At 39.9% G+C, this 15933-nt stretch overlaps 1 protein-coding gene across 5 annotated transcripts in view; it reads left to right on the top strand.

The window, feature by feature from the left end:
• Positions 1–14589, top strand: part of acbd6 (acyl-CoA binding domain containing 6) — a 183064-nt gene extending 168475 nt beyond the window's left edge. For 4 of the 5 annotated variants that reach the window (XM_072573528.1, XM_072573521.1, XM_072573525.1 and 1 more), the window contains one exon: positions 14322–14589. In XM_072573528.1, coding sequence (XP_072429629.1) covers positions 14322–14363 — 42 coding nt within the window. In that variant the 3' untranslated portion in view covers positions 14364–14589. The remainder of the gene's footprint in view (positions 1–14321) is intronic. The other variant, XM_072573524.1, reaches the window with a different exon arrangement.
• Positions 14590–15933: the final 1344 nt, after the last annotated feature.

The raw sequence follows: 15933 nt of genomic DNA, 5'->3' as shown, positions 1-15933 counted from the left end.
TGAATGCGCAACCTGTGAATACTGAAGGCCGAATCAACCATGGCCTTGAAAGGGGAATTACAGCATTACCTGAAGTGAAAATACTTGAATAGTTATGACAGAAAGTTGGAGGAATGGAACAAAGTGAATTGCACTTATAGATTTTGCTTAAAAACAGTGATTACAAGTGAACTCTTGTCACATTAGCAGGAAATGTAGCCATTATCTGTTGTATCTGGTGGGGAGGTGAGAGACACTGTTGGGTGGGTGTGTGGCTGCTGACTTCAAGTCTGAAATAAGGTAAAGGTGAATAGCAGCTTTATTCATGTGTTACATGCTGCTCCTGCCTCCTTTCTAAATTGAAATTCCTCTGAACAATTGGTGTTGTGCCTTGAGCAGCAATAATGTTCTTGGAAAAATACAGACCTGTCCTTCAACTCTGGACTTGTAGAATTAATTCCTTTGGTAGCTCACAGCACATGTTGTTTACCATGTATTATACTTGATCAATTCTACAGCTCGCCAAATAAATTGTAATTCAGGGTTGTAATTCAGCTGAAGATGTTTCTTTAAATGCACAATCTTAATGCTCAGATGGATATAAGGGGAAAGGGTGGATATGTGCAATTTTTGTATTGTGTACACTTGAACAAAACTTGCCAATACAATGATGGATTTTGTCTCTCCAACTTTGGTTATATCTAGAGAGGACACTTAAAGATATGCAGTACAAAGACGGCATGGTGGCTAAGTGCTTAGCACTGCCAGCGCAAGGCAACTCCGCTTGATTCCAGCCTTCGGTAACTGTGTGGAGTTTTCACATTCTCCCTGTGTCTGCAAGTGTTTCCTATGGGTGCTCCGGTTTCCTCTCTCAGTCCAAAGATGTACAGGTTAGATGGATTAGCCCTGCTAAATTCACCCCTAGTGTCTAAGGATGTGTGGGCTAAATGGAGAAACCATGGGAAGATGGAGTGTTGCGGAGCTGGGTTTGCATGGGATGCTTTTTGGAGGATTGATGCATACTCGGTAGGCCAAATGGCCTCTTTCCACACTGTAGTGATTCAATGAAGGTGAAATAGATCAGCCCCCAGATTGGGCGGCACGGTGGCACAGTGGTTAGCACTGCTGTCTCACAGCGCCAGAGACCTGGGTTCAATTCCCGCCTCAGGCGACTGACTGTGTGGAGTTTGCACATTCTCCCCGTGTCTGCGTGGGTTTCCTCCGGGTGCTCCGGTTTCTTCCCACAGTCCAAAGATGTGCAGGTCAGGTGAATTGGCCATGCTAAATTGCCCGTAGTGTTAGGTAAGGGGTAGATGTAGGGGTATGGGTGGGTTGCGCTTCGGCGGGGTGGTGTGGACTTGTTGGGCCGAAGGGCCTGTTTCCACACTGTAAGTAATCTAAGTAATCTAATATAAGAAATTGCTGTCTTTGTGAAAACAGTTTGAGGTAATAATTCAGTATACCAAATGACAAAGCATATTGGTAAACTCAATAGTCTGGAGTCTTAGGTCCTTTAGGTCCTTTTTGCCATCTAGAGCTTGCTTGATAGTACAGAATGTTACATCATGCCTCTGTTGTGCATCAGAGCTACAAAGAAAACTGTGATCTTCACAGTATGAAACAATAGGGGTATCACATTATAGGTTTAGCCTCCAAACCTTACAGATTCAACTGCTGTCTTTGACACTTCTTGAGCTGTCAGCCAAGAATAATGATCTTGAATTTGGGACAGAACCGCCTGAACAATGTGCGATTTTCCCCCAGTGTTTACACTGGGGCTTCCCCTGAATCATAGAGTCATAGAAATGTACAGCACAGAAACAGACCCTTCAGTCCAACCCGTCCATGCCGACCAGATATCCCAACCCAATCTAGTCCCACCTGCCAGCACCCGGCCCATATCCCTCCAGTGGTGTTGAATGAGATGTTTTGACCACTGCCATTATTATTCTAAGGATAAAAATGCCAATAGATCTGAAAATTCCAACCTGAGGAATATTTCCAAATTTACAACCCAATTCTGAACTGAGGTTTCAAGCTGAAGGTTTTGATGGTGAATGTGTAAATAGAGCAGGCTGCATATTAAAGTTGCAACACTACCACACCATTCTTATTTAAGAATCGGAATGTCAGTATTCAATTCTAGCTCACGTTGACCACTGGAACACATTAGACAATATGTAGTATTCTTGGTCATTTTCCTGGTGTCCATAATTGGTGAGATTATGATGTTATTGTACTGAGTGTTATTGTACTGAGTAATTCATATAATTGTGCAATCAGTAGCATCCACTTCATGATTTGTTCCCAGAATGCATTCGACTAGCAACTCTATATAAGCTTTACTTAAAGTTCTCTGTGAAAACTTTAAAAATGTGCATTATGCAGCAATATTCACGACTCAATATACCGTCATAAACAACAGTGAAATTTCTTCTTCAACATTTTCCACAATGTACTCATAAAAGGAACCGAACTGAACCTTTGAGTAGATTCAGTTTCACAGTGGCTACCCAAACTTTGCATCTCTACCTAGCAAAGCAAAAATCCTTACCTAGCAAAGCATATGTCTGTCTCTGTTTTGAAATTTGAGTTTGAAAGTTGAGTTCCAGCATCAGCAGTATTCTGGGGAAGGGAGCTCCAGATTTACTGAACACTTTGTGTAAGAAAGTGTCTTGCATCACCTTTGTATGGCCTATCTCTAATCTTAATGTGATGTCCACTTGTTCATGATTCCCCATCAAAGCAAAGGGTTTCTCCTCATCAATCCAATCAATTTGTTTAATCATCTTAAACACCTCAATTAAATCACCCTATAATGTTCTCTACCCAAGGGACTATTAGTCCATTTTGTACAACCGGTCCTCATTTTTTAACTCTTTCCAGTTCTGGGTGTACTGTTTTATTGAGATGTGTAGCCACAACTGAAATTCAGCGATTTAGGCTTCCATTGAGCTAATGTTTTATTAGCTGATACTGTTTACTGAATCAGTTAACAGATGACAGTTGCATCATCTGCATGGCATGCATTGTATTGACAGTATACGTCAATATTAAATAAGCTTTATTTTGTAAGAGTACTTATTAATATATGCAATAAGGTGATTTTCTTAAGAGTTCCAGGATATGGCAGTCTCTGGGTTCAGAGCAAGTCTGCAGCATTTTTAATTCAAGGAAAATGACCTCTGATACAGTAGCATGCATTGTGTGCTAACACATGGGTTTCAGTGTACCTTCGCAATAAACTTTATGCTTTGCTACTGTGGTATTATTTTTCCCCGAACTGCAACCCAGTCTGCACATTTTCACAGTAATCTCCAGACCTTGCGTGATAAATCGAGCAAATTAATAAATCGGCTTCTTTACATTATCTACTAAATCACTAAAATGATTTTGTGCCAAATTATTTTAATGGGCCAGTTCTCTAATCTGTGTGTCAGATTTTTGTTGCAGAGATGATGACCCTGAACCAGCAGACATAGTGTATGTTGTGTGTGTATGTGTGTGTTCAAACCAGCAGTATTCTATTGTGTAGACAAGAGCCCTCCTGGGGTGGGTTTATTGCCCACAAGCAGTCCCTGAGGAAATCAGACTCTTCTTGAAGGAAGATTGGGGGTTGGGAGGGGTCACATGAGGGGGACGAGGCGGGTTCTGTGTCTTTGGAGCCCTTTGCTTCAGAGGCACCATCTGCCGCTTTATGCTGCCTCAGTCCCATTAGAAAAGACCTCGACAGCAAGGGACAGGAATCAGCATGGGGAGCTGAATGACTGGAATAATGCAAGTTGATGAAGTTTAGTAAGAGATGAGCATTCATTTTCCCTTCTCTCTCTGCAAGGCCAAAGTTCTGTCACTTGACAAATAGGGGTCCCGGAGCACCATAAATTTAGCTGTTTAACCTCCTGAGTTTTACACGAACATTACATGAGCATTTCCTGCATCCAGATTTCTAATATAACCGGGCTTGCATTTTTCCATTTTTATATGCAGCTTGCAATGATAAAGTCTATATTTCATTTTGCATGACACCAGCTTTTACAATATTATTTAACCCTTCTGGTGCTGAATTATTTTTGTATCCTTCCTAAATATGCATATTTGTAGTAGGCATGCTTTTCAAAATGCACACATTATATTTCTATACATATGGGCGATTGGCACGGCAGCACAAGTGACATGGGATAGTGCCACGGCAGAATAAGCCAATTGTTGCTATGGAAAGGTAGTGACTATGACACTGGGCTAACCATGCCAGAGGTCACAAGTTCAAATTCAATTAATTTAGTAGTTTTGTGAGCTGGCATCAGAAAGAATCACTAAAATCTGCCTGATTATCATAAAAATTAAGCTGAGGTTCCTGAAGGGGAGACAGTTTTCTGCAAGCCTATCTTCTGTGGTTAACTGTGACTACAGAACTAGCCGAGCAAACTAGATTTCCACTACAAAGCAGGACCTGTCAGTGATGTGTTTTAGAGGCAGTGCCTAATACTGGTTACAGTTCCATGTCTGTTGCTGCCCTGCATTTTTATAATTCTAGGTGACCAAACTGTACATTTGACCGTAACCAGTCATACTATACATTTGTATGGGAGGGAAGATATCCATTGATCCTGTTGGTCACATATGCATTTGCAAAGTGCAGGATAGCTTTCCTCTGCTTGACTCATGTGGTGCAGAGGTTACCCATAGCACCTATGTTCTACTGATGTCAATATCACTTCTGCACACAACCATACATTGTTCTCCACATAATACACACCTGACTATGTAGCATTATTAACTGAAAAGGGGTGATTTAATCCCATATATGAAAGATAAATGTACCCGCAGCAATGTAATTTTCACCCTGACATAACTGGAACTGAAGGATCACTACAATCTATTTGGGCAAACATATTGGCAGAATGTTTGTTTCAAATATTTCTATTATATTTTGCTGATTCTTCAAAAGTGCAGATTATGTAACATTTCCTAGGTTGAAAGAGGACTGATTTTTATCATGAGATATCATCTTTTATTCAAAATACTGAGCAGTGTGAAGAACTTGAAATGAACGCAAGAATCTGATCTTTGTACAGGCCAGAATTTGTGTTGACTTATAGAAGCATTCCCTAGATTTTTAGTTGCTTATATACGTTTTGTAGACTTTTTCTACAACAACTTGCACCCAGCCAACCATCCAGAAAGCACAGTGTCGAAATGCACAGGGAACCTGGGAATGCAAGTGCATTTCCTTAACCGATCAGATTGGCAAATTGTTAATAAACAGCACAGTCTGAACCAAGAAATGCAAGTTGGAAGATTGTATTATTGTTATAACAGAGAAATAAAGCACAGCAATAAGAGAGAGAAATAACATTTGGGGGATTGAGACAGATAAAATAGAAATGAAAAAGAAAAAAACATTTTTTGCAATCTCCAACAATAATTAAAATCTGAAGAAATGGAATGCCACAATTGTAAAAGTTTAATTTAAAATATTTTGTTCATAATTATAACTTACCACACTCTTAAAAGGATACTTGAACTGAAATGGACAAATCCTAACTTTTTCTTCCAAGTTAGTCTGTACCTTTAGAATAAATGCAGCAATTTTCACTATTCAATTTAAATGGTCAGCCAGACACCAAAATGCCTTTTTTCAGAAAGCGTTTGGAGGAGCTCTTTGACAGCAGTTTTCAGATGTTGTGATTAGCTGTACTTTGCAGCTTATGCAAGTTTATACAAATCACAGTGCTGTTGTCTTCACTGTTAGTTTAAGGCAAAATCAGACCATTATTTTTCACAAGCTTTAAGCAGTTGTTCCTCTCAAAATTGATGGGGTTCTCAGTTAATCAAGACTGTACTTTCTATCTTAATTGGAATAAGTATAATAAAGGGAGGTTTGTCTTCACCTTCTGGAAATTGTTGGAGGGAGATTTGGGGGCAAGTCATATGTGCGATCAGCCTAAGGTGTTATATTGCCATTGCATTTTTTTTATATGATCATAGTAAGTGGAAAGCTGCATTTTGTATTGCCTTATGACTGAGTACAGATCACATAGCCTTGCATATGAGCGTGAGGAACATCTGCTATTTCCTCCTTGTCAGAATAGCTGTTCCAGTCTATCAGGCATGTACTGAAGGTTTTTCTGCACATGGAATATGAATTGCAATGATGCTGAAGCTGCCATTTGCTGAAGTGTCACAGTAATGCAAAATCAATGAGCTTTACTAATAATTTCACCTTCCTGGGATAGTAATGTTTCCAAAAATAAAAATACTTCATAGTGCTAGGTAGCCAGGAATAAGGTACAAGACGGCAATTCAAGCCAGGAATAAGATACAAGACGGTGATGTGCAGAAAAACAGGCTTTGTGAGTGTTCTGAGCAAAAAGATTTGCATTTATCTGCTGCCTAATCAATTCAGAAGTTTCTGAAAGTTGTTCAGATATGATAAATAACAGTGAAACACAGTGACTATTCGTTTGGTAGCAGATATTTAGAATGCTTAGCATCTTCCCAAACAATAATGAAAGTTAGCTTGCTTCAGTTATTTAAAAGTGTTGCTGTGAGATAGTAGATTTTTGATTTTATGAATATGTTATTTTAATCTCCAACTGAATAAATGGAATACATGCCTCCCACAGTGTTTCCTCATTTCTGCAGTACATTGTCAGTAGACATGACTTGGAGGTGCCAGTGTTGGACTGGGGTGGGCAAAGTCAAAAATCACACAACACCAGGTTATAATCCAACAGGTTTGTTTGGAAGCACTAACTTTCAGAGTGCCGCTCCTTCAACCTGATATTCTTATATTCTTAGTAACATTAAACCTGAATCAGAGTCTGAATCAATTCTCCTGCTCCTCGGATGCTGCCTGACATGCTGTGCTTTTCCAACCAGGTTATAGTTTACCACCACCAACAACCCCATTAAGCCACCTGATTTGACTCAACTACCCTGCATATCCAGCTGACTAATCTGGAGAGCTGACCTGTTCAACCCCTGACCACCCCTGACCTTCATTGACTCAATCCAACTACCAATCGTTTGACTTGACCTGACCATACTCTGACCTAGCCACCCCACCTTCCATCCAAACCTAACTAACTCCATCGCCAATCAGAGCCAAATACACCTCGGCCCAACTATCCCCACTCACCGAGTGAACTTACCTCATTCACTCATCCATCCATTTACTCTTTGTTTCACTCAAGACTAAACCTCTCGAGACAGAAAATAGTAACTCGTAATATAAAAAGGAAAATGGCCTCCCTTCCCCCAACTCTACTCCATTCCAGTAGAGTTTCCAAGGAGAGGCTGTGCTGCACATCTCTTCAAATGCTCAGCAATGTTGAGTTAGAAGAGTCTTCATGTGCAGCATCTTGTACTCAGCATTTTATGTTCAGACTCTGATTCAGGTTTAATGTTACTAAGAGGATAAGTTAAATATCCTGTAGTTAAGTGTTACCATCCAGTTAAGGACAATTAACCTTTAATGAAGAAATGAACACCTGAAAATGTACAGAGAGAGCTACTGCACCAGATCTCATGTTTTTAAACAAAAATAAACTGTCAAAAAGAACTGAGCAAAGTAAGCTCTATAAACTTACAAAATCTTTAAGTTCATTCACTTTTCCTGGGAGCAACATAGGAATGCAGCTATTTGCCAGGAGGCAAAATTTCATTCAGATCATTCGGTTAGTTTGTTTTTTGTAAAGTGACCCTCCAGTTTCTTCCCCAACTTCTTGACTCGACATTCCCCTGCTGCCACACAGGCAATTCATGCTCCATGGATTCAAACATTAAAACATATCCTTTGTTATCAATAGCCCACTGTAGGGTTTAAAACTGCAACTAAGCTGATACTTTCAGAACTCCAACCACTACAAATTAACTGTCTTTTATTGACAGGATTATTATAAATTTCTTCCTTTAGCTTCCAGTCATTGTTTCCTCTTTCCAACTTTAAAGAGGCCATGGACGAAAGATCTACTATCTACACTACTACAGGTGTAGGTCTAGCTTTATCCTTTGACTTCCAAGGAACTACAAACTAATAAGATCTGAAGCTAGCCCAGTCTCTTAGCTACTTTTCCAAGCGTTAGCCTCTTTTTGTTTGTTGGCTATGCCCCAACAGCATTCAAAGTGATAACTTAAAACAAAGGATCTCACTGAGTTCCATTCATCTCCATGGGAATGTGTCACACCTGCCTGTTTCCAGGTAAAAAATATAAATGAACTATTCAATTCCGAAGCTTTCCTTTATTGTACGAAGTCTCATGAATAACTTATCCTTTACATGAAAACTACAAACATTATGCCTCCAATTCTTGGTAAGAAAATCTATCTACTGTACAATATCTTTCTTCTCCAGCTCTGATCTTTTTTAAGTGAGCATAACCATAACCTTTTCTGTATAATAAACCCCAAGTTTGTTTGAATTGCATTTACTTCAAGGTTCCTTTTACCAGTTTTTCAGTCAAATGTTCCTGTTTCTCTGAGGGTAACATTTTAACCTCGAACATAAAATTTATATTCCTCAACTCCAGTTATATTCTGAAACATATAAATTATGATCTATGTATGCTTCACAAAAGTGCAATCTGTTGTTGTACTGACTCTGTTCTGGTTTAGTTTTTACATCAACAGATCTGCGTTGTAGCATAAGTTGCACAGAGTGATTAGTTTGTTTTATCCACTCATGGGGCATGGGTGTCACTGGCTGGCCAGTATTTGTTGTCTGTCCCTCGTTGGCTTTGAGAAGGTGTTGATGAGCTGCCTTCTTGAATTGCCGCAGTCCACCTGCTGTAGGTAGATCCCCAATATCCTTTAGGGAGGGAATTCCAGGATTTTGATCCAGCGACAGCGAAGGAAAGGCAGTATATTTCCAATTCAGGATGGTGCATTGCTTGGAGGGGAATGTACAGATGGCGGTGTTCCCATGTATCTAAGATTTATGTTTCCGACTCTTCATATATCTGGCAAAATTCCTTTTTAAACATTGCTATTGTATCTGCCTCCACCAGCTCCTCTGTCAGTGCATTCCACACATTTACCTGTATTAAAAACGTGCCTCTTACATGTCTTTTAAAATTACTCCCTTATACTTTAAACCAATTGACATTTTCACCCTGGGCAAAAGATTCAGACTGTCCATTCTATCCATGCTTCTCATAATTTTGTAAATTTCTACCAGGTCGCCCCTTGTCCTTTGTTCAAGTGAAAACAAACCAACTTTGTTTGATGTCTGACCTGAATTGTAGTGACGGTGTTTATATGGCAATTCCAGTTGATTTTCTGGTCAATGGTAACCCTCAGGAGATTGATAGTGACGGTAACACCATTGAATAACATCAAGAGGTGTGGTTAGATAATCTGTTATTGGAGATGGCCATTCGTTGGTAAATCGGTTTCCACTATATGAAGAATAGGATCGTACGAGGGGACCCATGCCAGTTCGGTAGGGTAATTATGTGATTGCTCAATGATGGGCAAAAAAAATTACATGACTATTTATTGTGGAAGTAAAGCCAAGTTACGTTTTATGGGAAGTGCTTCTTAAGGAAGGGCACATCCTAGTGTAGCCTTTTGAAAAAGTAAATTGAGGCCTTCCCCATAATTTCTTTTTGCATTGGATGACATCACATGGATTTGCTCTGCAACCTCACTAAGTCTGTGGTGAAACCAATTGAGTTGAAATTGAAAAAGAAAATCACAGGTTTAATTCCTAGGTTTTTAAACCAGTAATCTAGATTGGGCTCATTTATTGAGGCATTGTAGAGCATTTAAAGAACAAGTTGATTGTGGTTCGTGTGCATGTTAAAAAAAATAATACAGTTCCTGATGTGTGGGTCATAATATATATTTGAGCTCAACTTGCATGGTAATAATCAGCTGCAAGTTATTTCTGCATAATTTTACATTGATTGATATCAAAATGATTGGTCATTATTAGGTACCTTGGATGATGGAGTGCACTGACAAACTGGTGTCTGGCCTAGCAATCTTTCCCAACACAAAAATTGCAAATTAACCCTCCCCCATACCTCTAAATGAAATTAAAATATTGTACAATACTGAGGAATTGTCTCAAAATCTATTATAATAGAGAGTTCAAAAGGTGATTATAATCCTTTGTCGGTGTCACTGTCACTGATGAAGACAATCCATCTGAACAGCTTTTTTTAACCTCGTGAAAGAATTTAAGGTGTGGTGAAGAGAAAATAAATGTATGATTTCTTTAACTGTAGTCATGGTCGATAGGATGATAAAAAACACATCCCTGGCTTGTATTTGTCCAATTCTTCACATTCTCAGTGAGATGGTCACAAATGTTAACACTTCTGTACTATTCCCCTAAGAACAGGGAAGCAACTTCTTGTAATAGGAGGATGCTGCACTACTTTCATTTTAAGCATCTGTATCAGTTGTCAAGTAGGGCGATGAGGCTACTTTAAATACTAGAACAGTGAATGACCATGTATATATTTACCAGTGTTATATTGGCATATATCAAATAAACAAACACCATCATGATGCCCTCAAAACAATTCTTTCTTCCTTTGCCTACCACTGCATCCAGGCACAGGCCTGACATCCACAGCTGGGGTGGAGGGAGCCTACTAACCCTGGGAAAACCTTGGTGGGTTCCCTTCATCCTGAAAGCCCGTGGCTCTGGGGAACAGGCAATAGGGTCACTGGCAGAGAGGAGGAGGAGTGGCTGGGCAGCTCTGGAGTAGCTGAATTTAAACCCTGGAGTGCCTGTCTGTTGCTGCTGATCCCTTTGGGTATCTGCTTGTATCTCTCTGTCTCCCTAGGAAGGGGCACCTGGACTGAGGTTGAGATGCTTCACACCCACATACCTTGCCAGTAGTGCTGAGCACTCATGGCTACAGCAATAGCGTGTAGGCCCAAACTCATAAGTGGCAATGAATGAGTGTTCTGCTGGACTTGGGTCTCTGAGGTGTCCAAGTGTTTCAGTGGGATCAGCCAAGCCCTTGCATGATAGAGCCACTACAGTGGACAGAAGATGTCTGGACTCATCTATCTTTCCTTCCAGTCTAGTGAAGGTCTTCTACTTCTCTGTCTGATGTTCCCCTCCCCTCTCTGCGGGTTGAGTATATCACTTATGATTCAACATAGCAAACAGTTTCTGGCAGTCTGCAAAGTGTCAGAAATATTGGGTGTTTCTTACTGTACTGGCTATGACCGTATGTCAATGATGTGCTCGCCAGACTGTTTTCCTGAATCTCCTATAAGGACTCACCGAGGTGGTGATGGTTCCTTGAGATGTCCGAGGCTTCATCCTCAGAAGTACTTGTGCTGGCCGTCCTCTTTCCTCGTTCATTTTGTACCTGTAAGAGAGAAGTAGCTGGTGAAGATTTACAGTCCCCTGTGTAGAGGAATGTGAGCAGACAAAAAATGTTGCCCACTGGCCTCTGCCATCCCAATCCTCCCATCAGCACAGGACCAGTCTTGTCCCTCACCTATTAGCTGGATTGCACATTCCTCAAGGAGTGTGAGGATGCTGCGAGCAGGAAGGTCACTGTTGGTCTGGGTCCTCTCCCTTCTCTTATGCACCATTTTGTACCACAGTGAGAGGAAGAGGGGGGGTTGAATGAGATGGAAATAAGCGCTGAATGAGCATTCGGAGCCCTGCCAACTGGTGACCCTTCCCCAGTAAGTGACTGGGACGAGTTTGAAGACTGATAGTGTATCATGAGTGTGGACCCTGCAGTGCTCATTATGCATGTGTTGATGTGGTTGTTATGCATTTCAGATATGGCTGTGCTGTGGCAGAGTAGAACTGAGTAATAGTCCTGAATGTGAGCTTGCATTGAGAAGATGATGACACCTTACCCATGTGGAGTGCAGGACTTTGTTCATCCACTTCCTGCACTTGGTCCCACTGCTTGTTTAGTAACTGACCTCCTGTGAGACTTCAGCAAAGCCACCTGATTGTGATGGCAGGGTTTCTTTCATCCTTCAGAAAGGAAGAAGACCATCTTTCTTCCAGACAGCCTGAAGCATTCAAAGCTCGAACCCACCTTATAAAGTTGAAAAGCTATCTCAAGGGTGGAGAAGGGATAGTGGAGGAGAATGGGTTGGAGAAATAACCACTGTGTGTTCTGAAACTTCTGGTTTAAATATCAACGACGGGAATTTTCAGTTTCAGAGGAGCCTCCAGCCATCATTGTCACATGATTCACCATTTCACATACCATAATGCAGTTTTGGCTTGACAGCAAACTGAGCTGTAGAGTGGATATTCGTCCCAGAAAACCACCCGTGGGCTATGCCAAACATGATGCCTTCTGAGACGCTCATTACCATAGTTTAACCCCAACATGAAAAATCATAGCTTCTTCTTTCAGCTTTGATGTGAAGGTATTGGTGTTGGACTGGGGTGGACAAAGTTAAAAATCACACAGCACCAGGTTATAGTCCAACAGGTTTATTTGGAAGCACAAACTTTGGGAACGTTCAGGTGACTAGTTGCCTGATGAAGGAGCAGCACATCAAATAAACCTGTTGGACTATAACCTGGTGTTGTGTGATTTTTAACTCTTTCAGCATTGGCATTTCAGTTAATGATCTTATGATTTTTGTAGATGAGAGAGATCCTCTTGTCACATAGGATCATTTCAGTTGCTAAAATAATTGATAACATTTTCTACATGTTATCTTAGGCGTGTTACCAGAGGTTTGTCTAGATGTTAGAGTAGTGGAGATTGTAAATTATTGGAGCTCAACTGGTACTGCTACTGTTCATAGATTGAAGAGTGTAGAAAAGACCTACATTGTATTCAGAAATGGGTTACAATGTTATAATTAATAGATAAACAAGAAATTACTTTGTATAATATTGCCACCTTGGAGTCTATTCATTACTGACAGGTATCAATATTCTTGATAAGCTATGGATTGCAGAATTTTTAAAAATTCTATTCAGCATTAACAAGTTATAATGAGCATAATTTTAATCAAGAGTGTTGCTACAGTCAGTAATATACCATGTACTTGTGTAGAATACAAGAAATTTTCAGGAGTGTTATGGCAGCAAGTGTTCTGTGGACATGTTGAACATGATATAGAACACCATTACCTTCATCAGGCCTGAGTAAATTTAATTGAATCAAAATAAGGTAAAGAGCATATAAATCTGATTGTTTCAATTGAACCAAACTGAAATTTGATGTGACTCCCAATGGAGTAAATTCTTCTTTAAATAGAATTTCAACTGTGATAAATGTATCTTTGTCCCAGGAGAGACATCCAAATTTCCTGCATTTAGAAATTAGAGACGTAGCAGTGAATATTGATGACATCTAAAGAACTAATGGGAAAATGTTACTGAGCCCAGAAACCTCGTGGATCTGAATTAATGTGTTCCATTCAAGTAAAATAATGACTGAATTTTAAGACTTGCTAACAATGCAACTTCATCATATGACCAGAGATGTAAGTTATTTTCCCCCCTCCTGCTTTTCCCTCCCTTCTTCTGTCCCATTGTAAAGCTTGTTATGTTTCTAACACTGTAACTACCTGAGCTAAATGACATTGATGTTTTTGATTAAATTCAACTGCTGTATTGTGGTGTTTAGAGATGTAATTCAAGCAAATTTTTTTTCTGAAACAACTTAAAATTTGCACATATTAGAAAAATGATGATTGATAGTCATAAAAATGTCTGTTATTGGAAAGCGTCAATGAAAATGTATTCAGGAGAGTTCAGATCAAATCATAAGTAAGTAATTGATATCTGGCGATATCCTAAGTGGATTTTTAGTCTCTTTGTGCACTCCGAAAGATTCTACGCAGAGTAAAGCAGAATATTGTTGTTGCTTTTAGTTTTGGATCTTCTCCAATTACAGTTGTAAATTAAACAGATCAAAAACCAGCTTGTGTTTATTTGATACATGAACTCTACTCTAACACTTACTAAAATGTAACATAAAGTCAAAAAACTATCTGATGGAGTTGGAAACGATGATTAGCTCAGCTAGTTGTAAAGCACTATAAGCTGGAAATCATGGGTGCTATGTTCATACCTATAAATGACCTCAGTGAGTGCCCAACCTCAGTCATGAGGGGATGCTAGCCAAAGACTTGATGACCAAAGATGGAAAAACCGTTAGCAAATTTAGTGATATCTTTGTCATGGCTGCTGTGGTGTTTGTACCTGTGCGAGTTCTGAACACAGATCCTCTATTCTGTTTGTTCTTTTTATTAAGGGATGCGATAATTTCAAAAAAAGACAATGGAAAACAAATTTGGGCTCCTTTGCTTTAATCATGTAGTATAGAGTTTGCTAATGGCACAGAAATGTTCACTGACACTTGTTGTTTTCCTACTTCTAGCATCTGCTTGTGAGTTTGCTGATATCGTGGAGTTGTTGTTGAATTCTGGTGCTGATCCCACCATCCAGGATGGGGAAGGATGCCTCCCTGAAGAGGTGACTGACTCCAATGATATCTCACAGATGCTGCGACAGTATGCTGCATCCAAAGGCTAATCCCAGGCCTGATGCCTGACTCCAAATGGGAACCACAGAAACAAAGATGTACTGTAACATTTCATGGTGATTGCTTCATTATAACATGCAATAATTAAACAGTCATTCACAAAGCAGTGTTTTCTACTTTGTTCCTGTGAAGAATTTTTTTTTACCAAAATAATGTGCACTTAAAATTAAGATTAAAAGCAGTGGCCTTTAATGAACAGCACCTTGAAGATAGAGCATTTTGTGTTGTAGAAATGAGACACTTAATTCCAATCAGCACCTTGAAGTTCACAGTGTGAATATTAGAACAAGAACTAGGAGCAGGAGTAAGCCGTCTGGCCCTTCGAGCTTGCTCTGCCATTCAATAAGGTCATGACTGACCTTTTCATGGACTCAGTTCCACTTACCCGTGCTCTCACTGTATCCCTTAATCCCTTTATTGTTCAAAACAAATCCATCTTAGCTTTAAAAATGCTTACTGAAATAGTGTCAACTACTTCACTGGGCAAGGAATTCCATAGCTTTAAATCCCTCTGGGTGAAGAAGTTCCTACTCAACTCAGCCCTAAATCTGCTCCTTCTAATCTTGAGGCTATGCCCTCTTGTCCTAGCTTCACCTGCCAATGGAAACATCCTCCCTACTTCTACCTTATCTATTCCCTTCATAATTTTATATGTTGGTATAAGATCCCACCCTCATCCTTCTGAATTCCAATGAATATAATCCCAGTCTACTCAGTCTCTCCTCATAAGCCAACCTATTCTGCACCCCCTCCAGTGCCAGTACATCCTTTCTCAAGTGAGTAGACCAAAGTTGCACATAATACTCACTAGCACCCTGTACAGCTGCAATATAACCTCCCTGCTTTTAAACTGAATCTTTTTAGCAATGAAGGACAAAATTCCATTTGCTTTCTTAATTACTTGTTGTACTTGCAGACCAACCCTCTGTGATTCATGCACAAGGACACCCGGATCCCTCTGCAAAGCAGCAGGCTGCACCTTTTTACCATTCAAGTAATAATCCTTTTTTACTGTTACTCCCACCGTAAAAAGGATTTGGTATGGACAGCTGTGCTACCTATACAAAATGTGAAGCTATTATAAGCATGCAGTGATTTCCCATGCCTTTTGAGGCCTATCTGTTTAATGAGATCCAAACAATATTAGTAAATCAGAAATAAAAAGAGAGTGCTGGAGAAGTTCTGATCTGACAACAATTGTGGAGAGAGAAACAGTTTTGAATCCAGTTTGACTCTTCTTTGGAACTTCACTTCTGAAGGAGACTCACATTGGGCTTAAAATGTAGACTCTGTTCCAAATTCTGCCAGACTAGCTGAGTTTCTCCGTCACTTTGTATTTATTTCAGATCTCCAGTATCTGCAGTATTTTATTCTCACTTCAATTGTTTCACCTTTCTCCCTACTCAAACCCACCTGCAAGGAACTTGCATGGTGTTTATCAGCTTTA

Source organism: Chiloscyllium punctatum, chromosome 7, assembly GCF_047496795.1.
Source record: "Chiloscyllium punctatum isolate Juve2018m chromosome 7, sChiPun1.3, whole genome shotgun sequence".
In the NCBI taxonomy this organism is placed as follows: Eukaryota; Metazoa; Chordata; class Chondrichthyes; order Orectolobiformes; family Hemiscylliidae; genus Chiloscyllium; species Chiloscyllium punctatum.
The sequence above is the reverse complement of the archived record's forward strand: the minus strand, read 5'-3'. Positions and strand labels throughout refer to the sequence as shown.